Source organism: Pan paniscus, chromosome 23, assembly GCF_029289425.2.
Source record: "Pan paniscus chromosome 23, NHGRI_mPanPan1-v2.0_pri, whole genome shotgun sequence".
NCBI classification, from domain to species: domain Eukaryota; kingdom Metazoa; phylum Chordata; class Mammalia; order Primates; family Hominidae; genus Pan; species Pan paniscus.
Window position 1 is genome coordinate 30,308,115 of NC_085927.1, and position 18,395 is coordinate 30,326,509.

Consider the following 18,395-nt stretch of genomic DNA (forward strand, 5'->3'; position numbering starts at 1 on the left):
TAGTAGAGACAGGGTTTCACCGTGTTAGTCAGGATGGTCTCAATCTCCTGACCTCATGATCTGCCCACCTCAGTCTCCCAAAGTGCAGGGATTACAGGCATGAGCCACCGTGCCCAGTCTTTTGTTTATTTTTTGACGAGACCGTTCTTGCTCTGTCACCAGGCTGGAGTGCACTGGCACAGTAATAGCTCACCACAGCCTCGTGCTCCTGGGCTCAACTGACCCTCCTGCCTCAGTTTTAGCTTCCTGAGTAGCTAGGACTACGGGTGTGTACCACCATGCCTAGCTATAATAATTTTTATTTTTTTGTAGAGATGGAGTCTTGCTTTGTTGCCCAGGCTGGTCTTGAACTCCTGGCTTAAAGTGATCCTCCTGCCTCGGCCTCCCAAAGTGCTGGGATTAAAGGTGTGAGATCACACCCAGTCTCCAACCCTCTTTTTGCAAGTAAATGTAACTGGACCCCAGCCATGCTCATCTGCCCATGTACTGTCTACGGCTGCTTTTGCTCTATAGGGCAGAGTTAAGTGGTTGCAACAGACACTGCACAGACCACAAAGTCTGAAGTACTTTCTCTCCAGCCCTTTACAGAGAAAGTCTGCCAACCTCTAATCTCAATAACAGGGAAATCAATGACAACCACAAAGTGACAAAGATTGGGTGTCTAAGATGGATGGTCAGAATAAACAAGAGAGAAAGATGAAAAGTAGAAGGAGGATTTCAAACGCAAGCTTCACCTAATCCGTTATTTTTCAAATGACCAGGCCTATCTCTGTAGCTGAAAATCACCTCAAATAGGATCTCTGATATACAGTCTCCAAAAGCTCAGCTAAGAAACTTACAGTCTCTCTGCCTTAACTTCATCCACCTTTTTTCTCTCCAGCTTCTCCTCGGTAGTTAATGATTATAAAAATATTTATTGGCTCATGCCTGTAATCCCAGCACTTTGAGAGGCCAAGGCGGGCAGATCACGAGGTCAGGAGATCGAGACCATCCTGGCTAACACGGTGAAATCCCGTCTCTACTAAAAATACAAAAAATTAGCCAGGCGTGGTGGCGGGCGCCTGTAATCCCAGCTACTCGGGAGGCTGAGGCAGGAGAATGGCGTGAACCCACAAGGCGGAGCTTGCAATGAGGTGAGATCCCACTACTGCACTCCAGCCTGGGCGACAGAGCAAGACTCCATCTCAAAACAAACAAACAAACAAACAAACAAACAAACAAACAAAAAAACAGTGTGATGGCCAGGCGCGGTGCTCAAGCCTATAATCCAAGCACTTTGGGAGGCTGAAATGGATCGATGGCTTGAGCCCAGTAGTTTGAGACAAGCCTGGCAACATAGCGAGACCTCATCTCTACAAACATTTTTAAAATATGCCAGGCATGGTGTGCAGACTGCATGCCTGTAGTCCCAGCTATTCAGGAGGCTGAGGCGGGAGGATCACCTGTGCCTGGGAGTTCAAGGCTGCAGTGAACTATGATCACACCACAGTGCTCCAGCCTGGGCAACAAAGCAAGACTCCATCTCTAAAAATAAAATAAAATTAAAGAAAAGATCTTTGCTGTAAAAGAGGTACGCTCAAATGCAATAAAAGCATATAAGAAGGCCGGGTGTGGTGGCTCATGCCTGTAATCTCAGCACTTTGGGAGGCCAAGACGGGCGCATCACGAGGTCAGGAGATCGAGACTATCCTGGCTAACGCGGAGAAACCCCATCTCCTCTAAAAGTACAAAAAAATTAGTTGGGCTAGGTGGCAGGCGCCTGTAGTCCCAGCTACTCAGGAGGCTGAGGCAGGAGAATGGCATAAACCCGCGAGGCAGAGCTTGCAGTGAGCCAAGATCGCACCACTGCACTCCAGCCTGGGTGACAGAGCGAGACTCCGTCTCAAAAAAAAAAAAAAAAGAAAAAGAAAAGAAAAGTTCTTGTGACATTTGTGTATGAAATCAGCCTTCACTACATGGATAGGACCAGCACGCTTCTGCGGCACGACTCTGCAATCTTACTACATTTTTTTTTACTTTGTATTTTATTTATTCCTTTTGAGACAGAGTCTCACTCTGTCACCCAGGCTGAAGTGCAGCCGAGATCTCGGCTCACTGCAACCTCCACCTCCTGGGTTCAAGCAATTCTCTTGTCTCAGCCTCCCAAGTAGCTGGGACTACAGGCACACATCAAAACGCCCGGCTAATTTTTGTATTTTTAGTAGAGATGGAGTTTTGCCATATTGGTCAGGCTGGTCTCGAACTCCTGACCTCAGGTGATCGACCTGTCTTAGCCTCCCAAAGTGCTAGGATTACAGGTATACATTTATTTATTTATTTGAGATGGAATCCTGCTCTGTATTTATTAATTTATTTATTTGAGATGGAGTCTTGCTCCATTGCCCAGGCTAGAGTGCAGTGGTGCAATCTCGGCTCATTGCAACCTCTGCCTTCCAGGTTCAAGCGATTCTCCTGCCTCAGTGTCCCAAGTAGCTGGGATTACAGGTGCCTGCCACCACAGCTGGCTAATTTTTGTATTTTTAGTAGAGACAGTGTTTCACCATCTTGGCCAGGCTGGTCTCGGGCTCCTGACCTCATGAACCACCTGCCTCAGCCTCCCAAAGTGTTGGGATTACAGGCCTAAGGCACCATGCTCGGCCATATTTATTTATTTAATTATTTAGAGACAAAGTCTTGCTCTGTCACCCAGGCTGGAGTGCAGTGGCGCCATCTCAGCTCACTGCAGCCTCCGCCTCTGAGGTTTAAGCGATTCTCATGCCTCAGCCTCCTGAATAACTAGGACTACAGATACTCGCCACCACGCAGGGATTTTTTTTTTTCTATTTTTTTGTAGAGACACAGTTTCACCATGTTGTCCAGGCTGGTCTCGAACTCCTGACCTTATGTGATCTGACAGCCTCGTCCTCTCTAAGTACTGGGATTACAGGCATGAGCCCCTTGCCCGGCCTCTCACTACATTAAAGTGACGCCATGGCTCATGCCTGTAATCCTAGCACTTTGGGAGGCCAAGGCAGGTGGATCACCTGAGGTCAGGAGTTCGACACGAGCCTGGCCAACATGGGGAAACCCCGTCTCTAGTAAAAATACAAAAATTAGTCACGCGTGGTGGTACAAGCCTGTAGGCCCAGCTACTTGGAAGACTGAGGCAGGAGAATCACTTTAAGCGGGAGGCAGAGGTTGCAGTGAGCCAATATCATGCCACTGCACTCCAGCTTGGGTGACGGAGTGAGACACTGTCTCAAAAAGAAAAAAAGAAAAAAAAAGAGAAAAAAATATGATGCCGGGGCATCTCGGCCTCAATACCTGCGTGAGCACAGTCATGTCCAGGCCAGGGCTGCTGGTCGAGGTCCGGCCCCATCTCTTCCAGCAGAAAGGGAGTAAGCTTGCGGGGCGGCTGGGGGACAAGATCCCAGGATCTCGGCCTCTGCTCATGGATCAGCTCTGAGACCCCGAGTGAGCTGGGGGTGCTCTGTGCGCATTGGTTTCCCCAGCTGTCAAGTAAAGGGATTGGATGAGGAAGTCTTGTCAAGGTGGAATGATCTCAGATTTGGGGCAGCAGTGAATGATCCCGCTCCCTGGGCCATGCCAGTGGCCCGGCCTCGGCTGAACACAGCCCCAACACACTGGAATGGGGATGAGGGGGCAGTCAGCTCTTGCTCCTAGTAAGAGAGATGCAACAGGGCTCTGTGGCTGAGCTGGGTGCCTTGCCTCACACCTGTAATCTCAACCTTTGAGAGGCCGAGGCAGGAGGATTGCTCGAGGCCGGGAATTTTGAGAATAGCCTGGACAACATAGCCAGACCCCATGTCTACAAAATAATAATAAAACATACAGCTATAGTCCAGGCTACTTGGCAGGCTGAGGCAGGAGGGTCCCTTGAGTCCAGGAATTGGAGGCTGCATTGAGCTATAATCGCACCACTGCACTCCAGCTTGGGTGACAAAGTGAGACCCTGTCTCTAAAAGAAAAAAAATTGGCCTGTGAGCATGGGTTTGAGTTTCAAACAGGAGCCGGAGGGTAGGGTAAACGTGTCGGTAAATCTAAATGAATGTTATTGGTATAAAATTACAATAGTATAGAAAATGATATCTTGTGGGGTTTAAAATAAATAAAACATTCTGAAACATGTATGGGTACAGTTATATATCTGGGATTTGCACTGAAATAATGTGGGGTAGAGGGAAGCAGGAAAGAGGATACATGAAATTAGCTTGGCCATAAGATTGTTGTTGAAATTGAATGGATACTCGGGGCTTCATTACACAATTCTTTTTACTCTTACATAGCTCTACACTCTCAACATAAATAAGAATAAAAACACAAAAAACACACAGATACATCTATGCACACACATGTATTTTAAATACACAAAAATATTAGCATATAAGTCACTGGGGGTAAATTTAGTTCCTGTTCCAAGGTTCTTGTACTGACTAGGAAGAGGATAGAAGTACTAACTCATAGGCTGGGCGTGGTGGCTCACGCCTGTAATCCCATCACTTTAGGATGCCGAGGTAAGCAGATCTCTTAAGGTCAGGAGTTCAAGACCAGCCTGGCCAACATGGTGAAACCCTGTCTCTACTAAAAAAGAATACAAAAATTGGCCGGGCATAGTGGTGCACACCTGTGGTCCCAGCTACTCAGGTGACTGAGGCAGGAGAATTGCTTGAACCCAAGAAGTGGAGGTTGCAGTGAACCAAGATTGCTCCACTGCACTCCAGCCTGGGCAGCAGAGGAAGACTCTCTCTGTCTCAACAACAACAAAAAGTACTAGCTCATGTTAGACTTTGATAAGTGAAGGATGCATGTTGTAAGCTCTAAAATAATCCACTGTCATCTTTTAAAATAACTCTAAGACTGCACAGTTATGAAACTAATAGAGAAGGAGGAAATTAAATAATAAAAATAATAAATCCAAAACAAGATGTGAGAGGAGATAAGAAGAAATAGAATAGGCATGGAAAACAAATTGGTGGTGGGTTTCAACCCAAATAAATCATTAGTTACATTTAAAAGGACAATAAAAATTAAAATAATTGAAAATAAAGTAAAACCCAACTAATGCCTTTTATATAAGAATACAGAGAGGTGGAAGATAATGAAAAATATGTCATGCATGCACTAACCAAGAAAGCTGTATAACTTTTTTTTTTTTTTTTGGAGATAGAGCCTCACTCTGTCTCCCAGGCTGGAGTGCAGTGATGTGATCTTGGCTTACAGCAATCTCTCCCTTCTAGGCTCAAGCGATTCTCCCACCTCAGCATCCCAAGTAGCTGGGACTACAAGTGTGCCAACTTAGAATTATATTAGCCACACCCAGCTAATTTTTGTATTTTTTGTAGAGGCAGGGTCTCGCCATGTTGCCCAGGCTGGTCTTGAACTCCTGGGCTTCAGTGATCCACCCACCTCGACCTCCAGCAAAGTGCCAAGATTACAGCCATGAGCCACCATGCCCAGCATAACCATTTTTAATGAAGTAGACTTTAAGAAGAAAAGTATTATTAGAGGTAAGAGACACATCACGGAAAAGAAGAATTTACTAGGAGCCAGGCGCAGTGGCTCATGCCTGTAATTCCAGCACTTTGTGAGGCCAAGGCGGCGGATCACCTGAGGTTGGGAGTTCAAGACCAGCCTGACCAACATGGAGAAGCCCTGTCTCTACTAAAAATACAAAAATTAGCCAAGCATGGTGGCACATGCCTGTAATCCCAGCTACTCAGGAGGCTGAGGGAGGAGAATTGCTTGGACCCAGGAAGTGGAGGTTGCGGTGAGCTGAGATTGTGCCATTGCATTCCAGCCTGGGCAACAAGAGCAAAACTCTGTCTCAAAAAAAAAAAAAAAAAAAAAAAAAAGAAGTTACTAGCTAGTTACGGTAATTCTTAACATCCAGGAAACTGGATGTGAAAGTTTTTCAGAGAAACTAAACCAATAGATTATACATAGAGAGAGATTTATTGAGGAATTGGCTCACATGATTGTGGGGACTAGCAAGTTTAAAATCTGTAGGGCAAGCCAGCAGGCTATAAATTCAGGTAAGAGTTGATCTCGAAGTCTGGAACCTAAAATCTGTAGAGCAGTCAGCAGGCCAGAAACTCAGGCAGGGTTTGTGTGTTACAGTCTTGAAGCAGAATTCCTGCTTCTCTGGGAAACCTGTTTTTGTTCTTAAGGCCTTCAAGTGATTGGAGGTGGCCCACCCATATTATGGTGGGTAATCTGTTTTACTTAAAGTCAATTGACTGTCAGTGTTAACCACATCTATGAAATAACCTCCCAGCAAGATATTGACAAGTATTTGACCAAACAACGGGGCACCATAGCTTAGCCAAGTTGACACATAAATTAACCATCAGGAGCGAGTAGAATATCCAAAAAACAACATACTAGGGGTATTATATCTTATATAGCTAATTATATAAAACATATAATTATAGAATGAAGATATTAAGATAACCATTAGAACAAAAATATAAACTTTTCTTTTCTTTTTTTTTTTGAGACCAAGTCTTGCTCTGTCACCCAGGCTGGAGTGCAGTGGTGCAATCTTGGCTTACTGCAACCTTTGCCTCCTGGGTTCAAGTGATTCTCCTGTCTCAGCCTCCCAAGTAGCTGGGATTACAGGCACCTGCTACCATGCCCAGCTAATTTTTGTATTTTTAGTAGAGACATGGTTTCACCATGTTGCCCAGGCTGGTCTCCAACTCCTGACCTCAAGTGAGTCAGCCCCCTCGGCCTCCCAAAGTGCTGGGATTACAGGTGTGAGCCACCACACCCAGCCAAAAATCACCTTTTTCACAAGGATCAAAACAGTCATTACGCTGGAGATGACAGACCTCACTGTCACCATGCTCCTTTTGTATGTCTACTAGGCACAGTGCTGGGTCCACACTCACAGAAAGCTTAGGAGCTCGCACCCAGGGGCTCCGGCTGTAGCAGAATCCCAAGAATAAAACCTGGTGCTGAAAGAGTAGGAGATGAGGCCGGATGCCATGACTCACTCCTGTAATGCCAGCACTTTGGGTGGCCAAGGCGGGTGAATCAAGAGATAGAGACCATCCTGGCCAACATGGTGAAACCCCGTCTCTACTAAAAATACAAAAATTAGCTGGGCGTGGTGGCTGGCACCTGTAGTCCCAGCTACTCAGGAGGCTGAGGCAGGAGAATCATTTGAACCGAGGAAGCAGAGGTTGCAGTAAGCTGAGATCGTGCCACTGCACTCCAGCCTGGTGACAGAGTGAGACACCGTCTCAAAAAAAAAAAAAAAAAAAAAGCAGGACACTGAACTCTGGGAGGGCCTCCTGGTGAGAGGTGAGCACAGAGGGGAGAGATGGAGGCAGGAACATGGGCTTCTGGTGGCCCCAGCAGACCCTGTGGCAGTGTGGCCAGGGGCCTCTGCAGGGAGGAATCTTGGCCAGGATGACGCTGTAGCAGGCCTCTTCCTGAGGCCTCCAGCCAGCCCGGCCAGGGTCCCAGCGTCCAGTGACCCCTGTTTCGCAGCAGCAGCTGGGGCCAGCCCCAGGCTCTCTTCCACTCCCAGCTTCTTAAAACTGGAAGTGGAGAGAGTTGTTTGATAAAACACTGGGGCAAACCACATCCTCTCTTCACCAAGGGAGAGTTCGAGGGGATGCCGGCAGAGGGAGCTTTAGAGTAGAGACCCCTACCCAACCAGTGACCGTCACGCACACAGCAGGGCATGCTATGGAGACCCCCAGACAGTCACTCGGGGAGACCCAGCAGGTCCAGACTCTTCAGAGATCTGTGGCAGCAGGTCCCCACTCCCAAAAGCCACGTGCCCACGGGTGGTCTCTGGTGCCTGAGACCCCAGTCTCATTTGCATCTTTGCAACTTCGAGTTTAAGTGGGTGTCGCATCTCTGTATGTCCTCCTGAGCAGAGGAGGGGCACAGCCTGGGGTGGCAGCTGGCGTCAAACCCTCAAATCCCCTGAGAGCCACTAGGGAGACTAAGCAGTCCCCAGCCCCCACTTGTCCCTGAGCTGCCATTCTCAGCCCTGTGGGAGGAGACAGAAAGCCCTGAAGAGAAACCAAAGGACCAGGTCAGGAGGGGCTGGGGGGGTGGCATGAGCAATCAGGGCAGGGAAGGATGGACAGATGGGGGAATGGAGGGAAGAAGGAATGAATGAAACGGTGAATGAATGAACAAAGAGAGAGAACGGCCACTCCTCCCTTGCTTTAGTTTACAAAGTACTGGGATCCTCCCAACAGCCTGCAAGACAGAATTTCTGGGAAGCAGACCAGGTGGCTGGCAGGGAGGGGAGGCTTGCCCTGGCTTTTGTGGGCCCAATGGGAGGCAGGGGGCAAGAAGGGGCATCCTGTGTGTGTCCTCCCTGCAGCGGCAGCAGCACCTTCCTGGAAGAGGGTCAGGAAACACTCACTGTGGCCCCTCTCCATCACGACCTCATCCAGGACACCAAATATCAAGTCACTCAGCTCACGAGACCCAGGCCCTGACTCAGGGAGAGAGGATGTGAGGGGTGGGGCACCGGGCTCCTCAGGACTGAGAGACCTGAGATGTGGCCCCGGGCTGGGTGTTGGGGCAGACTGGCTATGGCAGCATTGTGTGTACCCCAGCAGGCCAGTACCCATGCAGGGAGCCTCCAAACCCCTTCACCCATGACCCTGGGAGAAGACCGCAGGCTTGGAGAATTGGCCTCACTGAAGGGCCCTGCACCGGCCAGCAGGGTCAGGCGGGGCCAGACAGGTTCCCACCTGGGATATGCAAATGGGCATCCTGAATCCTGGAGCCAGGTATGGACTCACACACCACCATTGTCCCCAAGTCCCCATCTGCCCCACGGGCACACCCTGCCACCTGTTCTGTGCAAGAGCCCTGAGGCTGTCTCCTTGCGCTCAAGCCCTGCAGGTGCTGAAGCCCACACACACAGCTCCTGCTTCCTGGGCCAGTGCACGTGCATACACACACACGTGCACACACACACCCACAAATATACCCACACACAATCACACACATTCACACATACCCACCCCCATACACTCACACATTCACACCCACACCCACACATACACACACACAATCACACACATTTACACACACCCACACACCCACACTCACACAGTCACACACACCCTCACACAGCGAAACACAATCACACACATTCACACCCACCCACACCCCCACACACTCACACATACTCACACACACCCACACACACACACACACACACACAAACACAATCACACACATTCACACACACCCACACCCCACAAACACACTCACACATATACCCACACACACTCACACTCACACATAATCTCACACACACACACACATGCTCACACACACACGCCTTCTCCAGGAGGGGCTGGCTGCCAAAGGCCACCCAGCTTCCTCCCACGTCTCACTCACCGTACAATATTTGAGCAGACCTTGGAGTCAGCAGCAACAGCAGCGTGGGCAAAGGCCTGGGAGCCACATGGGGCCTGGTGTCGAGAGAGGACCACAGCCAGCACAATGACAGCCAGCGCCAGCCCCAGCCCCAGCCCCAGCAGGACCAGGTCACCCATGGCTCTGCAGTCCTGGGCCATGGCTCTGCGGCCCAGAAGGAGAGGGGAGGCCGGTGGGCAGACGGAGGGACTGATGGGTGGGCAGATGAATGGACAAGAAGATGCATAGATAGACTCACAGGTAATTGGACAGATGGACAAACAGGTAGGGGCTGAAGACAGACACGAAGATGGATCGACAGACAGGCCAGATAGCTAGACAACGAGGACAGTAAGAGAAAGATGGTCAGATAGACAATGGAACAGAGATGGGCTTACAGATGGGCGGACAGACAGACAGGTCTGAACAGCGGGCTGCCAGATGGACAGATGGGTGAATGGACAGATGGCTGGCAGCTGTGGCGAGCTGCTGCCCTCACCAAGTGCACACTACGGAGTGGCCAAACTCATGCCTCAACTTCTAGTTTTCAGCTCCTGCTTGTTCCTGGCAGGAGGCCAGGCAGCAAAGCGTCTGAGGGGAGTTTTCTTTGCCTAGAGAAGTCAGCTGCTGTGTTAACTCCCTCACTGCTGGTAGGTCCAAAGGCCCCACCTACCGCCCACCAGAGCCCATGGTCACACTGTCGCAATGTGCAGGAGAACTTGGTGCCTGCTGCACTGCGATTGCCAGGTAGGGGCAGGGCTCCCTGGAACCTCCACACCATTCCCCATGTTCTCAGCAGCTCTGGGAAAGCAGAGCTGGGGCCGCTTAACTCTGTCCTGGATCCGGCAAGGCTGCCCCCCTCCCAGAGTGGAGCCCTGCTCCCCAGCTCCCATCTCTATCCCCTAACCCTCTCCGCATGGCCCAGCCTAGTCAGCATCAAGGTGGAGCTGAACAGAGGCAGAAGGAGGAGGACCCAAGGTGGTGTCACTCAGGACCCGGGTTCAAGTCCTTATGCTTCTGCAGCCTGGCCTGGGTCCCCCAATCCCCCCAGGGTGACCAAGGGCTTCCCAGTCTGCACAGAGGACAGGGGGTCTTGACAGCATCAAATGCTGGTGACTATGAGACACTTACATGGGAAATGCAGACAGACCATGCCTCTAGCCCTTGGTACCCGGCACCATCCATCCCTGGGACTTGCTGTCCTGGAAATGCAGCATGGACCTCCAGGGAGGGGGGCTGTGCCATGTGGGGGCCTCACCCCACCTGCAGCTCTTTCCCACCCTGGCTGCAGGTCTGCTTCCCTGAATCCAAATCCGCTACTACTGTGCTGGCAGCGCAGCCTCTCTGGGGACACTGGCCTGGCTCTGTTCTCCCCAGGCCTCAGGGTGCCTAAATGGGAGGCAACCAGGGGAGTGAGGACCCACTGAGGGGCTCCGTTGACCAGGCTCAGCAGGGGTGCAGGTGATGTGGGCTGGACTTCTTCCCACGTGGCCCCCACAGTCCTCCCCGCTTCCTCCCCAGCTGAACACTGCCTGCTCCAGATGTCTACACCTGGAGTCCGGGCCCCTCCATCTGGGCAGCAGAGAAACTGAGGCACAGAGACAGACTGTGTCCTTACAGGCCACACAGCCTGCCAGGCCCCTATGTCCGGCCAGAGCCCCTGGTCAGCCTGGGCTGCAGTGATTGTTTAGAGGTAGGCTGTTCCCACGGCTGCCTCTCACGGTAGGGGGGCCTGCGGACGCCTCCTCCCGTCCCCACCCGACTCCCAAGCCTCAGTGACATTGCTCAACCAGGAGCTGAAGTGCATTCCTGGGCTCAGGCCAGCCCACCCACCCACCCGCTGCAGTCCTGGAAGCCCAGAGGCCTGGGCAGCAGGAACAGTGGAGACAGCAGTGTGGGGGACGTCCCCCCTCCTCTCCCCACCATCCTCGTCAGGCAGAGGCCAGGGTGCAGGGACCACCCGAGCAAAGGCCCAGGGAAATGAATGGGTGTCATTTTGGTCCTGACCGGAGGCACAGCCAGGAAGGTCCCTGTGGGGAAAAGAAACAGATATCAGACTGTTACTGTGTCTATGTAGAAAGAAGTAGACGCAAGAGGCTCCATTTTGTTGTGTAGTAAGAAAAATTCTTTTGCCTTGAGATACTGTTAATCTGTAACCCTAGCCCCAACCCTGTGCTCACAGAAACATGTACTGTGTCGACTCAAGGTTTAATGGATTTAGGGCTGTGCAGGATGTGCTTTGTTAAACAAATGCTTGAAGGCAGCATGCTTGTTAAAAGTCATCACCACTCCCTAATCTCAAGTAAGCAGGGACACAAAACACTGCAGAAGGCCGCAGGGACCTCTGCCTAGGAAAGCCAGGTATTGTCCAAGGTTTCTCCCCATGTGACAGTCTGAAATATGGCCTCGTGGGAAGGGAAAGACCTGACCGTCCCCCAGCCCGACACCTGTAAAGGGTCTGCGCTGAGGAGGATTAGTAAAAGGGGAAGGCCTCTTTGCAGTTGAGATAAGAGGAAGGCATCTCTCTCCTGATCGTCCCTGGGCAAAGGAATGTCTCAGTGTTGATGGTATATTCCATCTACTGAGATAGGAGAAAACTGCCTTAGGGCTGGAGGTGGGACATGCTGGTGGCAATACTGCTATTTAATGCATTGAGATGTTTATGTATATGCACATCAAAGCACAGCACCTTTTTCTTAACCTTGTTTATGACACAGAGACATTTGTTCACGTGTTTTCCTGCTGACCCTCTCCCCACTATTACCCTATTGTCCTGCCACATCCCCCTCTCTGAGATGGTAGAGATAATGATCAATAAATACTAGGGAACTCAGAGACTGGTGCCAGCGTGGGTCCTCCATATGCTGAGTGCAGGTCCCCTGGGCCCACTTTTCTTTCTCTATACTTTGTCTCTGTGTCTCTTTCTTTTCTCAGTCTCTTGTCCCACCTGATGAGAAACACCCACAGATGTGGAGGGGCAGGCCACCCCTTCAGGTCCCTGAATGTCCTTCCTCAGGAAATGATGGGGGAAGGGGCGATGAGAATGAAGGAGAGGATTTAAGTCCCTCACCCACCGAGGTAGTCCTGGGCTGAGCCCCATGGGACCTGGAGAACCAGGGTGTACCCCACCAGCGTGTCGGGTCCAGGAAGCCTCGTGGCCAGCTCCCACTTCTCTTGCTGCTGTGCAACCCAGAGCAAGGCCTGCCCCTCCAGCTTCAGTCTTCTCCCCTGCAAATGGGGCCACGGCCTTTCCTCTCAGGCCAAAATAAGGATTGAGGCCGGGTGCAGTGGCTCACCCCTGTAATCCTAGCACTTTGGGAGACTGAGATGGGGGGACTGCTTGAAGTCAGGAGTTAAGACCAGCCTGGTCAACATAGTGAGACCCCATCTCTATTGGTTTAAATTTTGTTTTTTAATTAAATAAATAAAATAAGGATTGAAGAGTGACTTGTACACCAGTTGAGCCCACCTCCATCTCACCCTTGCAGAGCCCCAGAGACACAGCCCTCCAGGGCTCAGACCCAGTGGGACTTGACTCCACAGGCATAAAACCCTGTTTGTCTATGGGCCCTTTGGAATCACCAGGTTTTCGGGGATCCTGAAGGATAGCCCCGACCTGGCCTCACCTGGCCCCTGGCCCCAGTGCCCCTGGTGATATCCAGGTGCTGGGCTGTGATCTCTGCCTCCCACCAGCCCACCTCCACCAGCCCTTCCCAGAACCCTGCCCCAGGTGTTGGAACTGTGCACAGAGGAGGGAGCAGGCCCTGAGGGAGGCCTGGAGGGGCTGCGGATGGTGAAGGCTGCTGTGTCTAGCTGTTTCCTTCTGGACCCACTCCCTCTGGGCTGCGTCCCCGGCTGGTCCAAGCCCTGATCCCTGGGATCTGGGGACATCTTCCCGTTTGTTGTTCCCTGAGAACCAGGCCTCCCTCTGGAGAGGATCACAAGCTTGGGTTTCACTCTGGGCTTGCTCTTGGGAACCCCCCAGGGGCGTGGCTCTGACCGAGATGTTTTCCTCCAGCCTGTTGCCTAGTCCCCATTCCTCGGACCTCAGCTTCACCTCCAGTGTCATCGGCAGGGTGAGCTGGACGCCTACGGGTCTGAGAAGGCGCCCGGGTTCCCAGCATCAGCTGGCCACCCTCTGTTCCTCCCCAGCCAGATGGCTCCATTTCACACACAATACACTGAGGCCCAGAGAGTGGGGAGACAGGCCAGGGAGGCCACCTGGAGCCTGGCACAGTGGCCTCATTTATTATGCTGCTCTGCTGCTCACAGGGGAAGCCCGTCCCCCAAAGTCCTCTTCCTCATCCTGGTGAGTATCTTGTCCCTGGATTGCTTGTCAGCCTTGTCCGCCTGGAGCAATCAGTAGCCAGCAGGTTCCCCGCCTTTCCTGGAGTCCGAGGCAGCTGCCCAGCCACCAGCCATGCGGACGATGGCTTGCACCACAGCGATGAAGGTGGACGCGATCTGGGTGTGATGGTGCCGGGTCTCCAGGGCTGCAGTCACTGCCTGGGGGTGGGAGGAGAGGGGAAGCCTGAGCAGGGCTCCAGATGCCACCTGAACCACGCCTGTGTGGTCACAGGCCTCAGCCCAGGTGGTGCCATTTCAGGCCAGGTCATCAGGAAGAGCAGGTTGGGGCCTGCTGGGTCTCACTGGAGCAGGGGGCTTGGCCCTCATGGCACAGGGGCTCCAGATGGCCCAGGCACTAGAGAGAGGACACCAACCATTGTCTACTCTGTGATGATCCAGGCCTCCAGCCCAGGATGCCCTGGGGCCCCACACCGTGACTCAGTTTCTCCAACCCCCGGCCCACCTGGTCAATGTTTCTCTCCACTGTCGTGACATTGGGCAGAAGCTTGTTGTGCAGCCGGGGCTCCTCCATGGCCTTCTTCACGTCATAGCCGAACCAGAGGTTGTAGATGATGGCCTGGGGCATGGGAGTGTGATCAGCGTGGCTTGGGGGCTGTGCAGAGTGGGCAGGGCCAGGGAGAAAAGGGGTGACACATACCAGTGCAGTGTCTGTGGTGATCTGCGTGCCCCCAGCAGCTCCCACCACCAACCGGACCTGGCCGTCCTGGCCCACCATGATCGTCGGGCACATGGACGAGAGCGGCTGCTTCCCTGCGGCTGATGGGAGAAGACAGGGATGCCCGTCAGCTGCCTGCCCAGGACACCCGCCCCTCTCCACCCCAGTCCCCCACCCCCAGACCTCCACCCCATACCTGGCTGGATGAAATTGGCAGGTGAGGGGGGCACCCCAAACTCATTGGTGATGCTGGGAGAGCTGAAGTCGTCCATTCATTATTGAACAGGATCCCACTGACCGGGGAGCAGACCTTGGAGCCAAAGCTACCGCCCAGCCAGGTCAGACAGCACCTGACCTTGCCTGGCCCAGCCTGGTCCCTATCCACCCACTGAGGCTCAAACATACTCACTGAGAGGCCCAGGATAAGCTACCAAGGTTGGGCCTCAGTTTCCCACCAGGAAAAGAGGTGATGGAGCCACCTTACTGGATAAGTGGGCAGTCCCTGGGCCACCTGCCCCTGGCCCTTTCCCACCCAGGCGGCCCAGCAGCCCCTACTAGAGGTTGATGGTGCTGGTGGCGGACACAGCACTGCCGTCCTCTGCGACGACAGACAGGTGAGCAGTGCCCCCGTCATCCGGCGTGTAGAACTCGGGCTTGTAGTAGGAGATCGGGTGAGTGGTGTGGTCAGAGATCTGGGCCCGGAGCTGGGCAGCGAAGAACTCGGAGGTCATGTTGCGGACCACCTGCCGAGACCCCAGAGCTGGCCTGAGGAGGTGGGGAGGGAGGGTGGGGAGGGGGCACAGGTCTCAGAAGGCCCCTGACTGTGACTCTGACCGCAACCCTCTGGCACCCACAACCTTCCGTGGCTCCCCAGGACCCAAGGGCAGGCCCAGGACCTTGCACAACCAGTCTGACTCCCTGTCTCTGTCGCGTTCCAGCAACTCTGAATGTCTGTCTGCGTGGTCCTCAGCCTCCAGACCCTTGCCACATTCAATCACTCATTCTTTCATGCAAAAAATATTTCTAGAATTTGCACTGCATGCCTGGCACTGGGGAATCAACAGGGAACAGACACTTAGGTCCTGCCCTCATGCCAAGAAAAACAAACGCACACAGGGAAAGTGCTGAAACCACAAGCCAGGTAAGGGGAATCAAGAGGCATGAGGTATGGGCAGAGTGGTCAGGGAGGGCTTCTCAGAGGAGGCAACGTGTGAAAAGAGCCTGGAATGTGGCCTAAATGGTCAGTGCAAAGGCCCTGAGGCAGGTGGTATAGGCTGGTGAGCGATAGGCAGAGAGTGAATGGAGTAGGATGGGGAGAAGAGGATGAAGATGCAGTCTGGGGCCCATCCCACAGGACCTCCTAGGTCCCATAACAACTGGCTTTTGCTCTGTGCCATGCAGGCTTAGGGCAGAGGAATGAGGAGGGTGGGGAGTGTTTTCACAGGGTCCCTCTGGCAGCTATGACGGGGATAAGGATAAAGCCCAAAGGGGAGGCTGTGGGTATCAACCAGGCAAGAGATGATGGCCTGGGTGGGAGAAAGAGAAGAATCAAGGATGGTGCCGACTAGCGAGGTAAACCCTGCAGAAGGGGCAGGTTTGGGGATGGTCAGGAGCTTGATTTTGGATACTTCATCAGACCTGAAGAGCATGGGTGCACGTATAAAAAAAATAAATAAATAAGCATGGGTTCACGGGCAAGGGCGGGCTGAGAGATGAACATGGAGGTATTGACATTGAGTGGCTGCTGGATGCCATGAGCCTGGCCAAGGTCCCCAAGGCAGTGGCGAGGAGGAGATGAGGAGGTCAAGGAGGAGACAGAGGATGGACCCGAAGGCCAAAGAAAATGCCTCAAGAGAGTTTCAACACCGGGCGCGGTGGCTCACGCCTGTAATCCCAGCACTTTGGGAGGCCGAGGCCTGTAATCCCAGCACTTTGGGAGGGCGGATCACGACGTCAGGAGATCGAGACCATCCTGGCCAACACAGTGAAACCCCGTCTCTACTAAAAATACAAAAAATTAGCTGGGCGCGGTGGTGGGCACCTGTAGTCCCAGCTACTTGGGGGGCTGAGGCAGGAGAATGGCATGAACCTGGGAGGCGGAGCTTGCAGTGAGCCGAGATCCCGCCACTGCACTCCAGCCTGGGGGACAGCCTGGGGGACAGAGCGAGACTCCGTCTCAAAAATAAAATAAAATAAAATAAAATAAAATAAAATAAAATAAAGTTTCAGCAACACCCCACGGATTAGTTGACCAATCCCAGGGAAAGGTGTTCTGTCTGAATCTGCCCTCAAGGAAACAGAAAGGCAAATCCACGATGTGGGACATTTTCCAAGACTACTGCCCTGGGCTTTAAAAATCAACAAAACAGGCCAGGCACGGTGGCTCATGCCTGTAATCCCAGCACTTTGGGAGGCCGAGGCAGGCGGATCATGAGGTCAGGAGATCGCGATCACGGTGAAACCCCGTCTCTACTAAAAATACAAAAAATTAGCTGGGCGCAGTGGCGGGTGCCTGTAGTCCCAGCTACTTGGGAGGCTGAGGCAGGAGAATGGCGTGAACCCAGGAGGCGGAGCTTGCAGTGAGCCGAGATAGCACCACTGCACTCCAGCCTGGGCGACAGAGCGACACCCTGTCTCAAAAAAAAGCCACACCTGTAATCCCAGCGCTTTGGGAGGCTGAGGTGGGAAGATAGTTTGATCCCAGGAGTTTGAGACCAGTCTGGGCAAGACCCTGTCTCTAAAAAAATATATAAAAATTATCCAGGTTTGGTGGCACGTGACTCTGGTCCCAGCTGCTCAGGGGGCTGAAGTGGGAGGATTGCTTGAGCCCTGGAGGTTGAGGCTGCAGTGAGCCAAGATCACACCACTGCACTCCAACCTGGATGACAGAGACTCTGTGTCCAAACAAAAACACAACAAAAACAAAACAGCCAAGGGAGCCTACTGTAGGTAAAGAGAAGGGACAACAGCAGGTTGTGTCACCCCGACATCCTGCTGTGCTATGTTCAAGTCTCACTTTTGAGACACACCCTGAGGTGTGACATCAGTAACCTACTGTGGAATCCCTCAGAAAAACACGAATCCCAATAGACGTGGGTGGAGACGGAGAGAGTTAGGAAATCCGGCAGAAACGTCCACACTGCAGACTCCAGGAAAAGGGAACATTGATGCTTGGGCAGTTTTGGGGTTTTTTTACATTTTTGTAGGTGTGAAAATTTGCAAAATGAAAACTCGAGGAGTGTGGTGAGCTGTGTGAGATGCTGCTGAGTGGGGCCTGATGGGGAAACTGAGGCTGGACATGGCGATCTGGTGGCATGGGGATAGAGCAGGGGAGGGGATACCCTGAAGGGAGAGAGGACATAGCCCAGCCATGTTTGCTCTAAGAGGAGCAAAGGACAGAAGGAGGCAGCAGATAGAAATTTCTAGAGCAACAACAGCTGCCTTTCTTTTGGGAATAATCCGTGATAAAGAAGTAAATCGTCAGAGGCGGAAAGGAGCATTGTAGGAACAGCACCCCGAGCCAGCGAGTAGATGAAGGAGCTGGCCTTAGCCAAAAGGGAGGGCAGAGGGACACGCTGCAGTGGCTCTGTCCCCTCAGAGAGACAAGACACCAGGTCACTGGCTGCAGCGGGAGTCAGAGGTGCAGAATGCTCACGGGGAAAGAGAAGACACCACCCGGGCAGCTGACGCCCCTCCTGGGAGGTCACTGGTCAGTGTGGGGGGGTCTGCAGATCCGCCCAGGAATGCCAAGGACCCAAGTAGGTAAGGAGGGATGTGAGGATCCTCAGCAGGAAGGGATATGACAGGGTCTTATAGGGACCCAGCGTGGAGCTGGGGCAACTACTGAGTGAGTGGGTCAGGTGGTGCATGGCTGAGGGTGGCATCTGGGAAGCGTTAGTTTGGAGTGACAGGGAGTGGGTGGCCAAGGTCTCTGTTCACCTGGCCCTCTCCCTTTCACCCATCCATCTCACCA

The 18,395-nt window shown here is 52.6% G+C and overlaps 1 protein-coding gene across 1 annotated transcript; it reads right to left on the reverse strand.

Annotated features, from left to right (window-relative positions):
- Positions 1–13,103: 13,103 nt before the first annotated feature.
- LOC117978842 (putative glutathione hydrolase light chain 3) lies at positions 13,104–15,186 on the reverse strand. The gene is given in 6 exon segments (XM_055105824.2): positions 13,104–13,905; positions 14,210–14,323; positions 14,405–14,523; positions 14,619–14,696; positions 14,699–14,745; positions 14,978–15,186. Coding segments are annotated over 6 exon segments (681 nt in total). The 5' UTR covers positions 15,154–15,186; the 3' UTR covers positions 13,104–13,758.
- Between the last annotated feature and the right edge of the window lie 3,209 nt (positions 15,187–18,395).